The sequence below is a fragment of the Setaria viridis genome, chromosome 2 (assembly GCF_005286985.2).
Source record: "Setaria viridis chromosome 2, Setaria_viridis_v4.0, whole genome shotgun sequence".
In the NCBI taxonomy this organism is placed as follows: domain Eukaryota; kingdom Viridiplantae; phylum Streptophyta; class Magnoliopsida; order Poales; family Poaceae; genus Setaria; species Setaria viridis.
The window spans coordinates 34,239,890-34,254,828 of NC_048264.2; the positions used below are offsets into that span (position 1 = coordinate 34,239,890).

Sequence of the window (14,939 nt, forward strand, 5' to 3'; positions counted from 1 at the left end):
CGACTTTTCTTTCTCGCTGTCAGAGTAAGGTGTTATGCAACAATCACCATCTACACCATAGATCTTTTTAGGTGGAAGAAGCTCTCATGGTGGAGCCGCACCTGCAAGATCGTGAAATGCCTCATAAATTTTGACTTGCATGAAAATCTTTTGCGCGAAAAGATTTTGACTTGAGTCATCCTATTCTCAACTAGGGCCTCATTCCATTGAAGAGCCTAGGTTTTTGTTGCAAACCGTAGTCGTCGTACACTTGTACACATATGTGAAGGGATCTGATTCTATGAATTATGTTTCTACATTTTGTGCTTTTAAGACTTAAAACCTCCACCTCATCAATAGAACCTCGACTTTGATAACCATAATTATTAGTCTGGTTTGTACGTACGTTCCCTTGAACTGATGTTGTTTGTATAGTTTCGTGCTTGTTGGCTCATTCGTTACATTTTATCAGAAATTCAGAAACTCACGGAAGGCATGGGGCATGTACTCCCTCTGTTCTGATTTACATGATGCTCAAATAAAAAAAGAACGGAGGGAGTACAATACAAGAGAACAAAAGGCACGAGAGAGCCGCATCCCGAGTGAAATTCTCGGCACGACACGTCCTATCGAGTCCGCCATCTTTTGTCATGTGCCAATTTACGCCGATTTTACGAGTGATCAAGCCCCTCGATCAGCCCGCACCATCGATATCCAAATCGGAATATGCCCGTCCCCGTTGCGTCCGCATGATCGGTGACTAATCATTTTTTCTTTTGCATTTGAATACTCGTTTGAATTGGACCGTCCCTGCTACTGTCCACACGTGTAGAGCCCCGCTTGTGCTTTCTCGCCTTGAGCTCCACGCCCAATGATCCCATCCTCCCTCTTCTTGTATTAAAAAATTGTTTGAGTATAGTACTACTAGTAAAGCAAACCGAATAACCGGTGCAAGAATCATTGTTATTAGCTCGTCCAACCACCAGCTGAAATGATCGTTTCAGCGATTTTTCATACGATTTTGTCAGTACCTGCATTGTTTTGTAACCCGCAGGTGATGAATTTGTCCTGCTCAAGTGAAAACTAAGTTGCTAGTCCAAGCCTTTGAGATTCGACGGCTTTGAACAAATCTACACCACTCTTGTCATGAGGTTTATCATCCAAGGGTTAGTCATATTTTCATCAAAACAGCGGATTTGACAAGTTTTTTTTTAGTAATTCTACAGGTATATTTCCAACACCCGATCATATCATTCAACTGATAATTAGCTGGTGGGAGGACGACTTGACTATAATAATCTTGGAATCTAGATTGTTATAATTCAGTTATAATCTGAGACCTTTTTGTTTCATATTACAGATTATAACCTAGATTAATTTAAGGTGAGGAAATAACATGGACTTTGTTTTGGATAAAACTGATGAGCTGATGGAAAGAAAGAAAGAAACGCCAAATCCATGCCGGAGGCAACAATAGAATTCTCGTCAGAGTGGCATTGTGGCAACGCCACTTGATTTGTTTTCTTTTGCAGGGGGGAGACGAGACAAGACAAGCGAACCAGTTAATCTGCCACCTTATGATGAGCCGGCCCCTACCCGCCTCCGTCCTCCCTCCCTTATATCGCCACGCCCTCGCCCTTGGCAACAAGCGCGACACGCCACGACACGACACGGCGCGAGAGAGCCCCCCCGTGCTCATGCCACTGACGACGACGCCACCCATGGAGATCGACCTGGACGCCGTGCGCGCGGCGCGCGTGCTGGGCCGCGGCGCCTTGGGCACGGTGTTCCTCGTCGGGGACGGGGACGGCGGCGGAGGGGAGGCCTACGCGCTCAAGGTCTTCGACAAGCGCTCCCCCGCGGCGCCGTCGAGGCCGGCCGCGGGCGCCGACGCCGCCCGGCGCGCGCGGTGGGAGGTGTCCGTTCTGTCGCGCCTGGCGCACCCGCACCTGCCGTCCCTGCTGGGCTGCGCCGAGACGCCCGGCCTACTGGCGTGGGCGCTGCCCTACTGCCCCGGCGGGGACCTCAACGAGCTCCGCCACGCGCAGCCCGACCGCGTGTTCTCGCCCGCCGCCATCCGGTTCTACGTCGCGGAGGTGGTCTCCGCGCTCGCCGAGCTCCACGCCGCCGGGATCGCGTACCGCGACCTCAAGCCCGAGAACGTTCTCCTCCGCGCCGACGGCCACGTCACGCTCACCGACTTCGACCTCTCGCGGCAGCTCCCGCCCAGGTCGCCCTCCGCGTCCACGTCCTCCTCGTCTTCGTGCTCCGCCTCCGCGACGTCCTCGCCGCCGCCTCAGATGCCGGGCCACGGACGGGGCCAGTACCGCCACCTGAAGCGCATCTTCAAGAGGAGCGAGTCTGCGGTGACCGCGTCGACGTCCGGACAGGAGGAAGAGCCGCGCAACCTCGCCTGGTACCTCAGCAGAAGCGTCGACGGCGCTGGCGGCGGCGATCAGGTCAAGAAGGCGAAGTCAGCGAGGGTGTCGCCGGCGGACCGCCGCAAGAAGCTCTCGGGCCTCTGCTCGGCCGCCGCCGCGGCGGGCGAGCGGTCCTTCTCGTTCGTGGGCACGGAGGAGTACGTGGCGCCGGAGGTGGTGCGCGGCGACGGGCACGAGTTCGCCGTCGACTGGTGGGCGCTCGGGGTGCTCGTCTACGAGATGTCACACGGGCGGACGCCGTTCAGGGGCCGGAACAGGAAGGAGACGTTCCGGAACGTGCTGCACCGGGAGCCGGAGTTCTCAGCGGAGGCGCGGCGGCGGTGGCCGGAGCTCACGGACCTCATATCGAGGCTTCTGGAGAAGGATCCAGCGCGGAGGCTGGGCTTCGCCGGCGGCGCCGACGAGGTCCGGGCGCACCCGTTCTTCGCCGGGGTGGCGTGGGAACTGCTCGGGGAGGTGTCCCGGCCGCCCTACATCCCCCCGCCGGCCGATGACATTGTCTCCTGCGAGGGATTCAGCGTGGCCGAATACTTCGATAAGCTTCACCAGCCTCCGCCGTCGCCGGCGGAGCACACGCCAGAGGAGGAGCTCTTGCCGGAGTTCTGACATCGGTTGTTTCCGCTCGAGCTTTGAGCTCCCTATTTTTTTCGTTTTGCACCCTAGAAGATCACTATATCATGTAACAGGGGATGTTAGTGATATGTGTACATAGAGAGCGGGTGACCTTGTAAGATCATGATAGTAGGAGCAATCCTTGGTGAAATTGAGGATGATGATGCAGTCGTCAAAGACTTGAGCTTTCGAGTTTTTCGTCAGTTTATACTACTGTAACTCAACTACGATTCTTATTACGAAAATTCGACAAGACTGGATTAATTACGCTGCAGCTCAATTACAGTTGGGGATAGAGAGAGAGAGAGAGAGCATCTTTGACGGGGTTGGTTGGTAACTTCTGTTGGACCATGAATTCACTCCCATCTCTGAAGGTTGGACCATGTACGTACGTATGTCAATTTCATCCTTGGTTTTGTACCACTACTCTACATTTGTGTACGTGCACGATTGATCAGCTGCCGGCTGGTTCCATGTGCAGGTTGATGCGCTTGTGCTCTTGAACGTAGACGAACATAATTGATGGCTGTTCCATCAGACATTCAGGCCTTCAGTAAGCCTCGCCAGCTCTTCATTTTCTCACAAATTCAACACAGCATTCGGTTAGTGGCTTAGTGCTATCGTAAAGAAGTTTTACTGTACTTCAACACATGTGTATGGCTCATCTGTTGAGCTGAGGAGGCGTTTATAGTCGTGAAAAAACAGAGGTATGACGAGAGCAAACTTGTAGCTGAATGACATGCATGGTTTCTGACAATTGATTCAGTCCACTGAGCGCGCGTGCAGAGCTTATCTGAACTGAAAAGAAATGCTTCTTTGCTAATAGTATACAGATTGCTCGCTTCAGACAATAGCAGGATAGATTAGGTGATCTACTTGCAGCCATTGACGAAGGTCTACTGATAAATTGCTTTGACTCTGGCGCCTAGCGACCGACCGGCACTTGAGAGAAGGGTTCTATTGTAATGGGTAGGCACTCGCAAAGTGACAGCAAAGCCGGCTTGTTATATCAGCCGGTTCGCCATCAGAGGCGACAAGACAAGTTAAACCTATGAAAACGTCATTGTTAGCCACGTAATCTGTACAAATCACGCGATGGGGAGGGTTTGATGGAGAGTGTTCGAGGATCAAGGAGACACTTCTGGCGCAGAGCTTACTTTCATGTCTGCCGAACTTGATGCGCAGTTTTATTTGCATACATATATTGTATTTTGTAAGAAACTTGGCTGGCTAGATAACTTTGTTTCACAGCATGCAGCGCAAGCAGACTGCTAACAACTAAAGCTTTAATTAGGATCAATCACGGTTCATGCGTTGCTTAGATGCTTTTCTATGATCATTATAGCTCCGAACCCTTGCTATTAAATAGTATAATCCTTTTCCATTTTCTTTAAGGTTGCGGATGTGGATGTACACCCAGACTACACCCAACTTCAAATCCTAGTCAAGATAAATTTGGGTGCCTAATTTCATTTTTCATGTTAAAACCACTTCTTTTTTCCAAACACATTGCAGACATAGATACCTCAACCAACGATCTCAGCGTGTTGGGACCGCTAGCCCCCACGTGGCCACGTTCACCCCTCTTCATTCCTTTTTTTCTCTTTATAAAAAAAATATATGTATGCAAAACAAAATGTAGCACATAATTTGTATAAATAATTTGTAGAAAAAACTTGAGAAACAAAGATTTCAAAAAAAATGGAAGAAAAATTTGGAACCAAATTTGAATGAAATAGAAATTATGAACAAAAGTTAGGAAAAAAGTCGTGTTCCTAACTTTAGGAAAGAAAGATCAGAGAGTAAAATCTGCAAAAAGCAAAAAATGTAAGCAAAAATTAGGAATAAAAGTTGTGTTTCCTTCCCCTGGATCCACCGCCGAACCCAGCCTCAATGCGCCACCATCCCTAGGTTCGCCGCCAGAGAGCTTCTTCCCCTGAGCCTGCCACCGCCTAGCGCCAGCCTTAGCACCCCCTCCTCGCGCACATCCATCCCCACCTGACCCACCCCAGCGGCGCACATCCTCGCGCACATTCTCGTGCTTCCAGTGAGGTCCGAGGCGGTGCGCGGCAGCGAACGGGAAGGGGAAGGGGGTCCTCGCTCTCGCGGGTGACCGTGCACTACTGCCAGCCCCGCGCGCCGCTATTTGTTGGTTGTCTGCGGTGGGCTCTCAGTTGTCGCTGTGTTGGGGAGAAAAAAAGAGGTGGAGAAGAAGAACATCGTGCGTTGTGGATGAGGTAGCCAAGAAAAAATGTGTGGGGCTCAGCACATGGGAAGGCAGAGCTGGTCGGATCGAGCGTTCCGTGTGTGTGATTGCCAAATTGGCTTTACCCGTATGCACATCCTACCCTTACGAGCACCGTTGAAAGACTCCGACGGATCTTGAGATTGATGAAGTTATTTCATGTGCTTGGTTACAGAAGAGCATGTCATATATCACTAGAAGAGTAGATCCGATAATTCCGAAATAAATCTGCTGAGTCGAAAGACCTGAAACCGGATTTCAGTTCGCTTATTAATTTCTTTTCTGTATGCATACATATACGGGCCTGAGACTACAATAGCCGCATGCGTCAGCCGACGCTTACTGACTAGTAGGCTTCTCTTTATTATGCACAAGCACAATCTGAATTGACTACGGGCCAGTTCAGATTTGCTCGCCGGAAATGACAAATAAAGTGAACCGTCGTGTGATATCTTTATATTGCAAGATATTTCTTACTCGGCTATCGACCTGAGGCCTTGAGGGAGGCCGCAGGGTAGAGTACGTCGTCGTAGATTTATAGATACCGCCACTACGGCACTACCACTACCATCCATGCATGCCCAGGCCAGGACGGACCGGCAGACAACGGTACTGGCAACCTTCACGTACGGAATACCTCGCGCACACGCCGGGCACGAGAGGTGCCGGGGCGCGGCGGACACGATAGCACCACCGGATGCGGTGCAAAACGCGCGCGGCCGGCCGCGCCTGGATGCATGCGAGATGCGCCCGCCGCATCGGCTACCTTGGCATGCACTAATGGGCCGATCGATCTATCGATCACCTCATCATCACGAGTTGTCACAACTCGCTCACATCTCTCTGATCTTACCCCAGATCGAAGAACACGACGGCGCGCGAGCACGTGCTTGTTGGGAGTTACTCCTAAAAGGGAGCACGTGTGCACGCGTGCGTGGAAAGCAACTCAGACTTTTGGATCGCTGCAACCAGGGCAACTGCTGATGAGTTCGATCAGTTACTGTTCATCGTGTGATTAATTACACGAGCTTATATATAGCCGTGTGATGATTTTTCTTAATTTTATTTCCTCACGAAAAGCCGCTGACGATCAACGACAGCAGGCAGGCAACAAAAGCACGTACTTAGAAAAGAAGGGTCGGACAATGACAGTGCGGCGAGAGATGCAGCCAGTTAGGTTGGCGTTGCATGGCATGCACGTTAACCAGTGAATTTTTGAGGGCAGACAGAGACAACAGTGCATTAACCGGCGGCCGGACAGAGACAGGTCACAGACGAGATCGATCACCTGTTCGTGCGCCCAGCATCATGGAGATGGAATTGAGAAACGGAAACCAAGAGGCCAGTATCATCGATCTGATAATGGGAGCACTGTGCGGTTTGACCGGCCGGGCGGCGTGTGCTTTAACTTGCGTAACAGCTGGAGGGAGTAGCTAGTTAGTGCATGCATGCAAGCATGCTAGCTGGAGAAAATCGTTTATGAATGAATTGGAAAGGTCAAATGTCTAATATATTCCTGATATATGACTTGTTTGTTACCATGAATTATATGTTTCCTTTCAGTTTATAATTTTATTTCATGTAAAATTAAAAAAAATAAATGAACATGATCACTCTCTCCGTTTTTATTTGTAAGGCGCACAACCCATATCAAGATTTAAACTTTACAATTTTTAACCAATAATTTAACTATTAATTTTTTATTTCTATAATGTAAATTTTATAAATATACTCTACAATGATCATAAGTTTATAACATAAACACATAAATGAATGGTCACCATGTCAAGTAATATCATGCCTTATAAACATAGATGGAGGAAATATTGATTAATGAATATAACTGCGGATTAACCGATCATTTTGCTTTTTTATTTTTTTCTCCTATCTTTCAGTTCCTTATATCCGTTCGTCCGTTCCTCTGGCTTCCTTATCCTTTTCTTCCTGCCGCCCCCAATCAGACAGGACCACACGACGCAAGCTGAGCTCCGCCGCGCTGTTGCTTGGGCGCTGCTGCTTCTCCCATAGTGCTGTTGCTGCCTCTGCTACTCGTCTGGCGTCCGCTGCCCGCGCCCGGCCAGATGCGCCACGCGCCGCCGGGCACTGCTTCGGCCCCAACGCAGCAACGGACCTCTAGCTCCGACGCGCGCGCCTCGCTGCCGACGTTGTGCCGCTCTCCTTTCTAGCCGCCGCTGCTCTCCCACCACCCCGCTGCACCCGACGATGCCGTTGCCTGGGGCATTTTGGTAAGCATAAGCGCGAGGACGGAGAGAAGCCGGAGGAGCCACTATTTTGGCTCCTCCCGGCTAGTACAAAACCGGCTCCGGTTTCGGCTCCGGCTCCGGCTCCGTGGGTGCTTCATGTAGAGCTGTTTCTTCCGTGCCGTTTGGCAGGGCTGCCAAACTCACCCTAAGTAACCATTAGGCACGTAATCAGTGCGCATGGCGCTATGGACAAACATGTCAGGTGGAGGAAGTAAAGTAGTACTAGTACAACAATGGTTTGCAATGCTGAGGGGGAAAGCCTGCAGGGAAGATCGGGCCGGGCCGGCGGAGGGGGTGCTGGCTAGGGCCAACCAAACAAATTGGCGTTTCGGGGAGGCTTTGATCCGTCTCACTGCGGAAAAAGGATACGCGGGCAAGCCCGCAGTTTCCACCATTGGGCTGTGCGACTTCTCCGCGTCAGCCCATTCGGCCGTCGGGGTCCCGCTCCGGGCCACAAGTTCGTTCTCTCCAAGCCCAAGGAACCGGTGAGTCGAGTGGAAGGAAACGACGGCCGGCTGGAATCGATCGTGGTCAGCTGAGGCTGATGTTGATCCATGGCCGGTGAAACGTCAGTAGCGTTCGGTCTCACCGTCAGTGACCTCGTCGGCTGGATCGGATGGGTTTGGTTCTCGCTGGCATCCCACCATGGCCAATCATAGACCACGACAAGGAAAGTGTGGGAGCAGCTCACGCACAAGTGGCACGCTGACCAAACGGTTTTGTCGGTGAAGAGAAAGAAATCCAATCGATATCGATCCATCACGCTCAAGGCACAAGGGCTGACACCTGACAGAATATTCCTTTTTCAAAAAAGGGGAATGGGAGGACGGCCAGAATAATGAAGGCTCAACGGCAACGCGTGCCAGTATGATGTTACTACTACTGCTTTCATCTCATTATCAAAATGAAGAAGAAGAAAAAGATACTGCTACTCTTATCATACTGCTACTATCAAACTTTCATGATCCCATCACATTCATAGACGCTGTAGCCTGTAGGATACAGATGTACTATATCATATAATGGAAAATAACTAAACATCTATCTATACTCGAATTTCAGGTATGCTACCCCAAAAAAGTAAAAAGAAAACAATGCACGGGCTCGCAGAGGAACGAATATACAAGAACAAATGAATAGTATCATGTCGTTGCTTTCCAGTTTCAGTCCTTTCTTCACGGCCGTCCCACTCCCACGGCCTGTTCCTGATCACCGCCGCTCCGACCACACTTCTCGCAGGAGCTCGTACCTGGCATTCGCCATGGAGGCTGCTCCTGCTCCTGCTCCTTGCCTGGCGCTGAAATGCGCGGCGCCGTTGCTGTAAGGTGAAGGTGGAGCGCTCCTGTCGTACAGGGATGCCAGGGGGCTGTCGAGGTCGTCCAGATCGTCGTCGCTGGTGTAACCTCTCCTCTGCGCCATTGAGCTCCTCCGGTCCAGCTCTGGGTTCCCGCAACCGGTGTCGGCCACTTTCTCCGCAACGTCCTCCAGAGAAGGGGGGCAGTACACCACCGGAGCGGCGGTGACCGGGAATGTGCTGATCACTTCTTTCTCCATGAACCGCTCCATCATGCCCTGAAGTACATTGGTTGCAGCATCAGTTGATTGACATTAGTATACAAGAATCTTCATTTTCGTATATTTTGTTGTGTTAAATATAAATGGAAGGCAATCCATTTTAGCAGACAGGAACTATACCTCAGAACTCAGCTCCTCCAGAACCATGCCAGGAACAGGATCAGGGCAGAACTCGTCAGGAGTGAAGTTGCACAGTATTCTTGTTACCAGTGGAAGGCCAATGGAAGGGCAGACCTAAAACAAAACAGGAAGATCAAAACTTCAGCTATTGTCTAAAAAAGACCAAATTGAAATAGGCACATATTAGGACTTGGGAATGAGAAAGGAACTATAAATGAAAACTTACCTCTTTCCTGATGGATTTCTCAAGCAGCATGTCCTTCGGGAGCATCAGAAGATCACTCAGCTCATTGAGTAGCTTAAAACAATTTGATTCGGCTGCATCTCTTCGCTCATCACCATTATGTTCTGCATCTTGACCATCCTTTTCAGATTCAGCATCATCCATGCCAAATGTGTCTGTCAACCATCTGGACCAATTCCCAACCTACAAGAGCATTTCATGACTTAGCAATCAGTGTTGTTTGCATAAGGACCTTTTTGTTTGTTTGGCATGCAATTGCAGGCATAATTCCAAAGTGATTTTAGTCTAGGGACATACAGAATTCTTAAGCTGAGCGCCTGATCCAAAGCTTAAGTCCCCAGCTGGAATCGGCAGAACTCTTGAGTCCACGATTGGGTCAGATATAGGATCAGATGGTATTTCATTCGCTGATTCACGAAGGATGGCGTTAAACATAGCAACATCTAAACGGGCTACACAATGCTCCATCACCTGATAATAACAGAACAATAAAGGAACAGAAATCACATAAAATTTCAATATTGTCAAACAAAAAAAAAGAACTGAAAGCATACCAATTTTGCCAATACTGGTAAACATCCACACTCATGTCCACTAGCACGAAGAGGACAGATTCTGCTGAAGGCATCACGAAATGCAGTTTTCCAGAGATCAATAGAAAAATTCCCATGTTGCTGATCACCCAAAGAAGGCCCTAACAACCTGCTGATCTTCGGAGTTGACAAATCTTCCACTGGGGTTTGCATGTGGGGTGTCATTGCCTGGGGAAACAAAAAACCTTCAGAAAATTGACAACACGAACAAATTGGCAATGGGTTTTCAGTTTTTCACTATCGCTGTCATACAGAAGCAAAACCATACTGAGCTATCTGGAAATGATAAGATGGGTAAATTTTTACCTGCCACCACACAGACTCAACAATCCGAGAAAAGATCCAAGATTCTATCTTCTCCAATGCTGACAAGAGAGTGCCACTTTCCCGCCAATCATCTGGCATCTGCATAATATTGGGTCTAGCATGCTTAGCATTGGAGCTACTTTTCCATCGCATTGGATTGAAATTCCCATCAAGCTTCTTTGCATTACCATTTGTGCTGAAAGACTTCATAACTGGACCTGATTGTCGTGAAGTACCAAAGGTTTGTGCAATAATTTCTCTTAGCACAACTATGTTTGATAGCCAGAATGTCAACCTACATCAAAATTTAATTCTTTCTACTTAAATCTTAACCTGAAGGAAACGATGCTGATCATAACGAGAAATAAAAGGTGGAATGAGATTCTAATTTACCTTGAAACATCATTGCCACAAGACTTTGCAACAAGCACAAGCCCAGAAACAGAATTTCTTGCAACTGAAGCTTTCTTATCTGAGGACCAAAATTTTGATGCATGAATATACAACCTAGACAGACGGCGAGCTGGTGTATGCAACTTATGTGATGAACAACCATGCTCTGGCACCACAGAATAGAGAGAAACCTCAAGGGCAGCAACTTCACGTAGCTCCTGCTCTAACTTCTCAATTTTTGAATCCAATTCCTCATTCCTTTCATAAGAAACTGAATGGCCATTATGAACTATGTTTTCTTCAGTTTCAGCGATTTCATCATCAGTACTAGTACTCTGATCACATTTTGGAGCTTCATCCAATATATCGATCTCTTTTGCCTCTCCAACAGCTTTACCATCAGTCTCTCTGCCCTCAATGGCATTATCATCAGTTACCTTGTCCTCAATGACCTTAGCATCCTTTCCATCCTCAATATCCATATCATTCTTCGTTCCATCCTCAACGGCCTTATCATCCTGCGTTCCATCCTCAATGCCTTTATCATCCTTCGTTCTGTCCTCAATGGCCTTATTATCCTCCGTCCCGTCGATGGCTTTATCATCCTTGTTTCTGCCCTCAACGACTTCATCTGTGGCTCTGCCTTCAACAGCTTTATCATCCTTGGCGCTGCCATCAACTGCTTTATCATCTGTGGGTCTATCCTCAATAACTTTTTCCTCTGTTTCCTCAGAGACATCAGATGAAGAACAAGAAGGAACTTTCACAGCCTCTGTCTTCTTCACCTCTACTGTTCTAGCACCATTAGCCACTTTGTTTGTTTTTGGAGATTTGTTCTGAGGATTGTTTGACGATATATATTGCAGCTTAGTGTGGATCTGACGACTGGAAATACTCCTTGCTGAGCGGGGACTGTTTTCTTTTGACTCTTTCTTTGCTAGCTTCTTTGGAACCCTTGAAACTCTCTTTGCTTTAGTATCTTCATTACTGGCAGCTTCACCTTGAGATGAAAGGGAATCTCTACTTGGCTCATAGTCTGATTCAGCTCCTTTCCCTTGTTTACCATCTCTTTCCACATCGGTTGAATGACCATCTCTCTCTTCCCCCTTCTCTTTGGCACCCATTTCAGTATCCCTTACAAAGTTCTGGAAATTCAATATCTGCACAGATCATCAACAAAAATTAGCAACACACCAAAGCTATATCAAATAGAGTACATGTTATGTCATCGCAAAACGCAAATTAAAAAACAAAAACTAGCACCGCAGGTTAAGAGCTGAAAGGTTAAACAGCCCTCTGTGCCCCAAGTTCAAAAAGAAAATGCAAAGTCTGGTAAGAAATCTACTGTAGAGCATAATGGTCAGTTGTCAGTTCCAGAATCCTGACGATCATACTAAGAAGCAGGTCCCCACATGGTAAGTAAAGAAATGTGGATTCCAATAAGACGTCCATTACAAAACATTGTAGCTCACAGATCAATCTTCTGCATTCAAAGTAAAAGAAAAGGTGCAGTTTACACTAAAACATTCCCTGTAGAGCATGATGGTAAGTTCCTAAATGTAGTCCTTTAGTCCTGACTAGCATACTTTGAAGCAGATGTTCACATCATAAAACAAGCGACAGGACAGCAACTCAAATAATGAACCAGACAGCTGAGCAAGATTTCCATCTTGCAAGCAAAATTGAAAATGCTGTAACAACCTAATAAGAGAACCTGGTACAAATAATATGTCCCCAGGACAAGCAAGTAATTCGCTTGGGCAGAGGTTTGTTGGGAGGCACATGCAGTGGGGCTCTAGTTGTTCTTGGACCACCGTGCCCCTGGATTGCATTCGAGAACGAGGTCCCAGGGGGACGAAAGAGCCCCAGACATAAAGCTGTACCATAACTGGAGTACAGGGAGATCTGACAAGCCCACTGATACGGCAAAGGTAATAACTATCCATGATGGATGAAAAACGCGGTGATACTGGGCAGTAACTTTTTTTTCGAACGACAGTACTTGGTTCCACACGAATCACTATGTCCTAGACCATTGCTCCAAATTACCAATCACGAGAGAAAGCTACTGAAGATGCAGGTGCATTACTTCGATTTCTATTTGTTCTAACAAATGGCCGCATCAGTTTTCAGCAGGGAAATGTTCAGGTTCAAGGAACAATAATTATTAGGCAGCAGACATAAAAGAAACAAAAGTTGGGAATCACAGGCTACCACCAATGGACCAAAAATTCAGTCTCAAGATGTCCGGTCCGCATGGAAATTAACAGACAACAGATATCGCAAGAAGATGCTCACATATCACAGGAGCAAGAGCAAGAACTGGAAAGGAACAGACTAGGCACCCCGCATCCCAAGAGGCCACCAGCACGGCTCATTCAGTCCGCGAATGCTGATCAGACGCTGCAACCATCAACCAATCTACAGACTAACCCAACAAACGCAGAGCTCGTCGGAAACCAGGATCCCCGGCTAGTTTCGGCAACCAAACGAAGGCTAGAGCCCAAGACGGCAACAGGAAACCAAACCGCCAAATCTCGAATCGAACGCCACGGCGCATGAATCTTCCCCCAATGTACAAGAACAGGACTGATTGGGAGGAACAGAAACGGCGAGGACGGAATCAGCGCAGGAGCCAGCGGTGCTCACCGGAGTTCCCGCGGTCGGTTGCCGCGCCGGTTCGGTTCCTCGCGATGCGGGCGGGCGGGCGCGGGAAGCGAAACCAGGAAGCGGTTGCTCTTCCTTTCCCTCCTCTTCTTTTCCTACTGGGCGGCGCGGGGTTTAACGCGGCGCGGGATCGGGCGCGCCGCGGTTCCCGAGGGGAATGTTGGTGCGGAGCGGCGCCGGGCGCGCGGTCGGTCGGTCGGCCGCGGGACGGGGACGAGGCGGCCACCGGCCGCTTGGCTGATCCGGCGGCCGCTTCTACTGGGGCTACGGCGAGGCAGGCGGGCGGGCGTCACTGGCAGTGCCTCCACCGCGTCCGCGTGGGGGCGTGGGCGTGGGCGTGGGCGTGGTGGCCGTTGCTGCTTGCTTATATCAACGTGTGTTTCGAGGCCGCCGATGCCGCTCACCGCGCGGTGAGCCTAGCAACGGCATCGAGGGGGAGGGCTCGTCCGGAACGTGGCCTAACAAATGTGCGAAGCCAAAGCGTTGACAATAAAATTCGTTGCCAAAATTGCGTTTGAATGTTTCGAAAAAATATGCGTTTGGAGAGTGTGTGTGTTATACTTGTACACGAGTGAGGGATTTGTGGTGGTTAAAATTTTTGCCACCATCAAACAAGTGTTTGAATTTTGGAAATTCTGGTTGTCTGTAATGCTAATCACATTTCGAGTATATACAAAGATTATTTCGAAGTTCTAACCTTCGCCACGTAACCGCCTTTTCGCCCTCCTTGCTCGGCCACGTTTCCTACGAATGAAACTGTCTTCCGCCCTCCTACTCAAGTGTCCTTGTATAGGTGGCAGACGCAGCATAGTTCGTGACACAGTTCATGATTTATCCTCAACGTGGCTCACGATTTTTTATCAGGTTCGATTGGACAAGTACCAGACATCATAAATCGACATTATGGCTCTGCCCTCTGCTTGGGAAGCTTATAACAGTTTCTGCATGCTCTAAAAAAAATCATCCAAAGTCCAAACAGTCCGAGTTTTCCTATAGTCTGCTCCTACCAAAAGCTGATTTTGGATGAATTAGGTGGCTGGAATTTCTATATATCTATGGACACTGCAGAGCAAGGCAGTAACACACAAATTTGAAGTCACCATTCCGAATAGAATCCATATCATCATGGAGAAGCAGCTTTTTCCAACAAAAGCTTCATTCCGATCGAAAGAGAGAGAGAATCTGTACACATCCTCCTTGTTTTCCCAAAAGAAGGAATTAACAGGCCGGAAAGCGCCTGCCCAGACTCCAGAAAAGGAGTGGTGAGCGCACTCGGGATCCGCAGCCCTCCCGCATCCTTGCGTGGCCGGGGGTGACCGGCAGAGGCTGTCGGTGGTGGCAGCGCCACCGCCGGCTCCGGGTAGCCGTCGCCGTCACAGAATCAGATTAGGCGGCTTAATCAGGGCCACGAAATCACCATACTGCCCTCACCAGCCGGTTTACTTCTCCAATCCCTCGCCGGAGCTGCCTCTCTGTCTCTGCCGTGGCCGTGTAAACGCA

General features: G+C 49.0%; 2 protein-coding genes across 2 annotated transcripts; one reads left to right on the forward strand and one right to left on the reverse strand.

Moving 5' to 3' along the window:
* Positions 1–1,559: 1,559 nt before the first annotated feature.
* Positions 1,560–3,299, forward strand: LOC117843317 (serine/threonine-protein kinase UCNL). The gene has a single exon (XM_034723888.2). It carries the CDS (start codon positions 1,560–1,562, stop codon positions 3,024–3,026), a length of 1,467 nt encoding a protein of 488 aa, XP_034579779.2. The 3' UTR covers positions 3,027–3,299.
* Positions 3,300–8,454: 5,155 nt separating this feature from the next.
* LOC117844743 (uncharacterized) lies at positions 8,455–13,771 on the reverse strand. The gene is made up of 8 exons (XM_034725515.2): positions 13,422–13,771; positions 10,773–11,932; positions 10,380–10,674; positions 10,035–10,241; positions 9,778–9,951; positions 9,463–9,663; positions 9,237–9,350; positions 8,455–9,113 (listed from the first exon to the last, which is right to left on the reverse strand). Exons 2-8 carry the CDS (start codon positions 11,894–11,896, stop codon positions 8,751–8,753), a joined length of 2,478 nt encoding a protein of 825 aa, XP_034581406.1. The 5' UTR covers positions 11,897–11,932; positions 13,422–13,771; the 3' UTR covers positions 8,455–8,750.
* Positions 13,772–14,939: the final 1,168 nt, after the last annotated feature.

Excerpts from the sequence above, each read along its gene's own strand:
- LOC117843317 (XM_034723888.2), top strand. The coding sequence starts at position 1,560 with ATGAGCCGGCCCCTACCCGCCTCCGTCCTCCCTCCCTTATATCGCCAC.
- LOC117844743 (XM_034725515.2), bottom strand. The coding sequence starts at position 11,896 with ATGGGTGCCAAAGAGAAGGGGGAAGAGAGAGATGGTCATTCAACCGAT. Across the intron at positions 9,952-10,034 it reads TACCAGTATTGGCAAAATTG|GTGATGGAGCATTGTGTAGC; the intron begins GTATGCTTTCAG and ends TGTTATTATCAG. Across the intron at positions 9,664-9,777 it reads GCGCTCAGCTTAAGAATTCT|GTTGGGAATTGGTCCAGATG; the intron begins GTATGTCCCTAG and ends ATGCTCTTGTAG.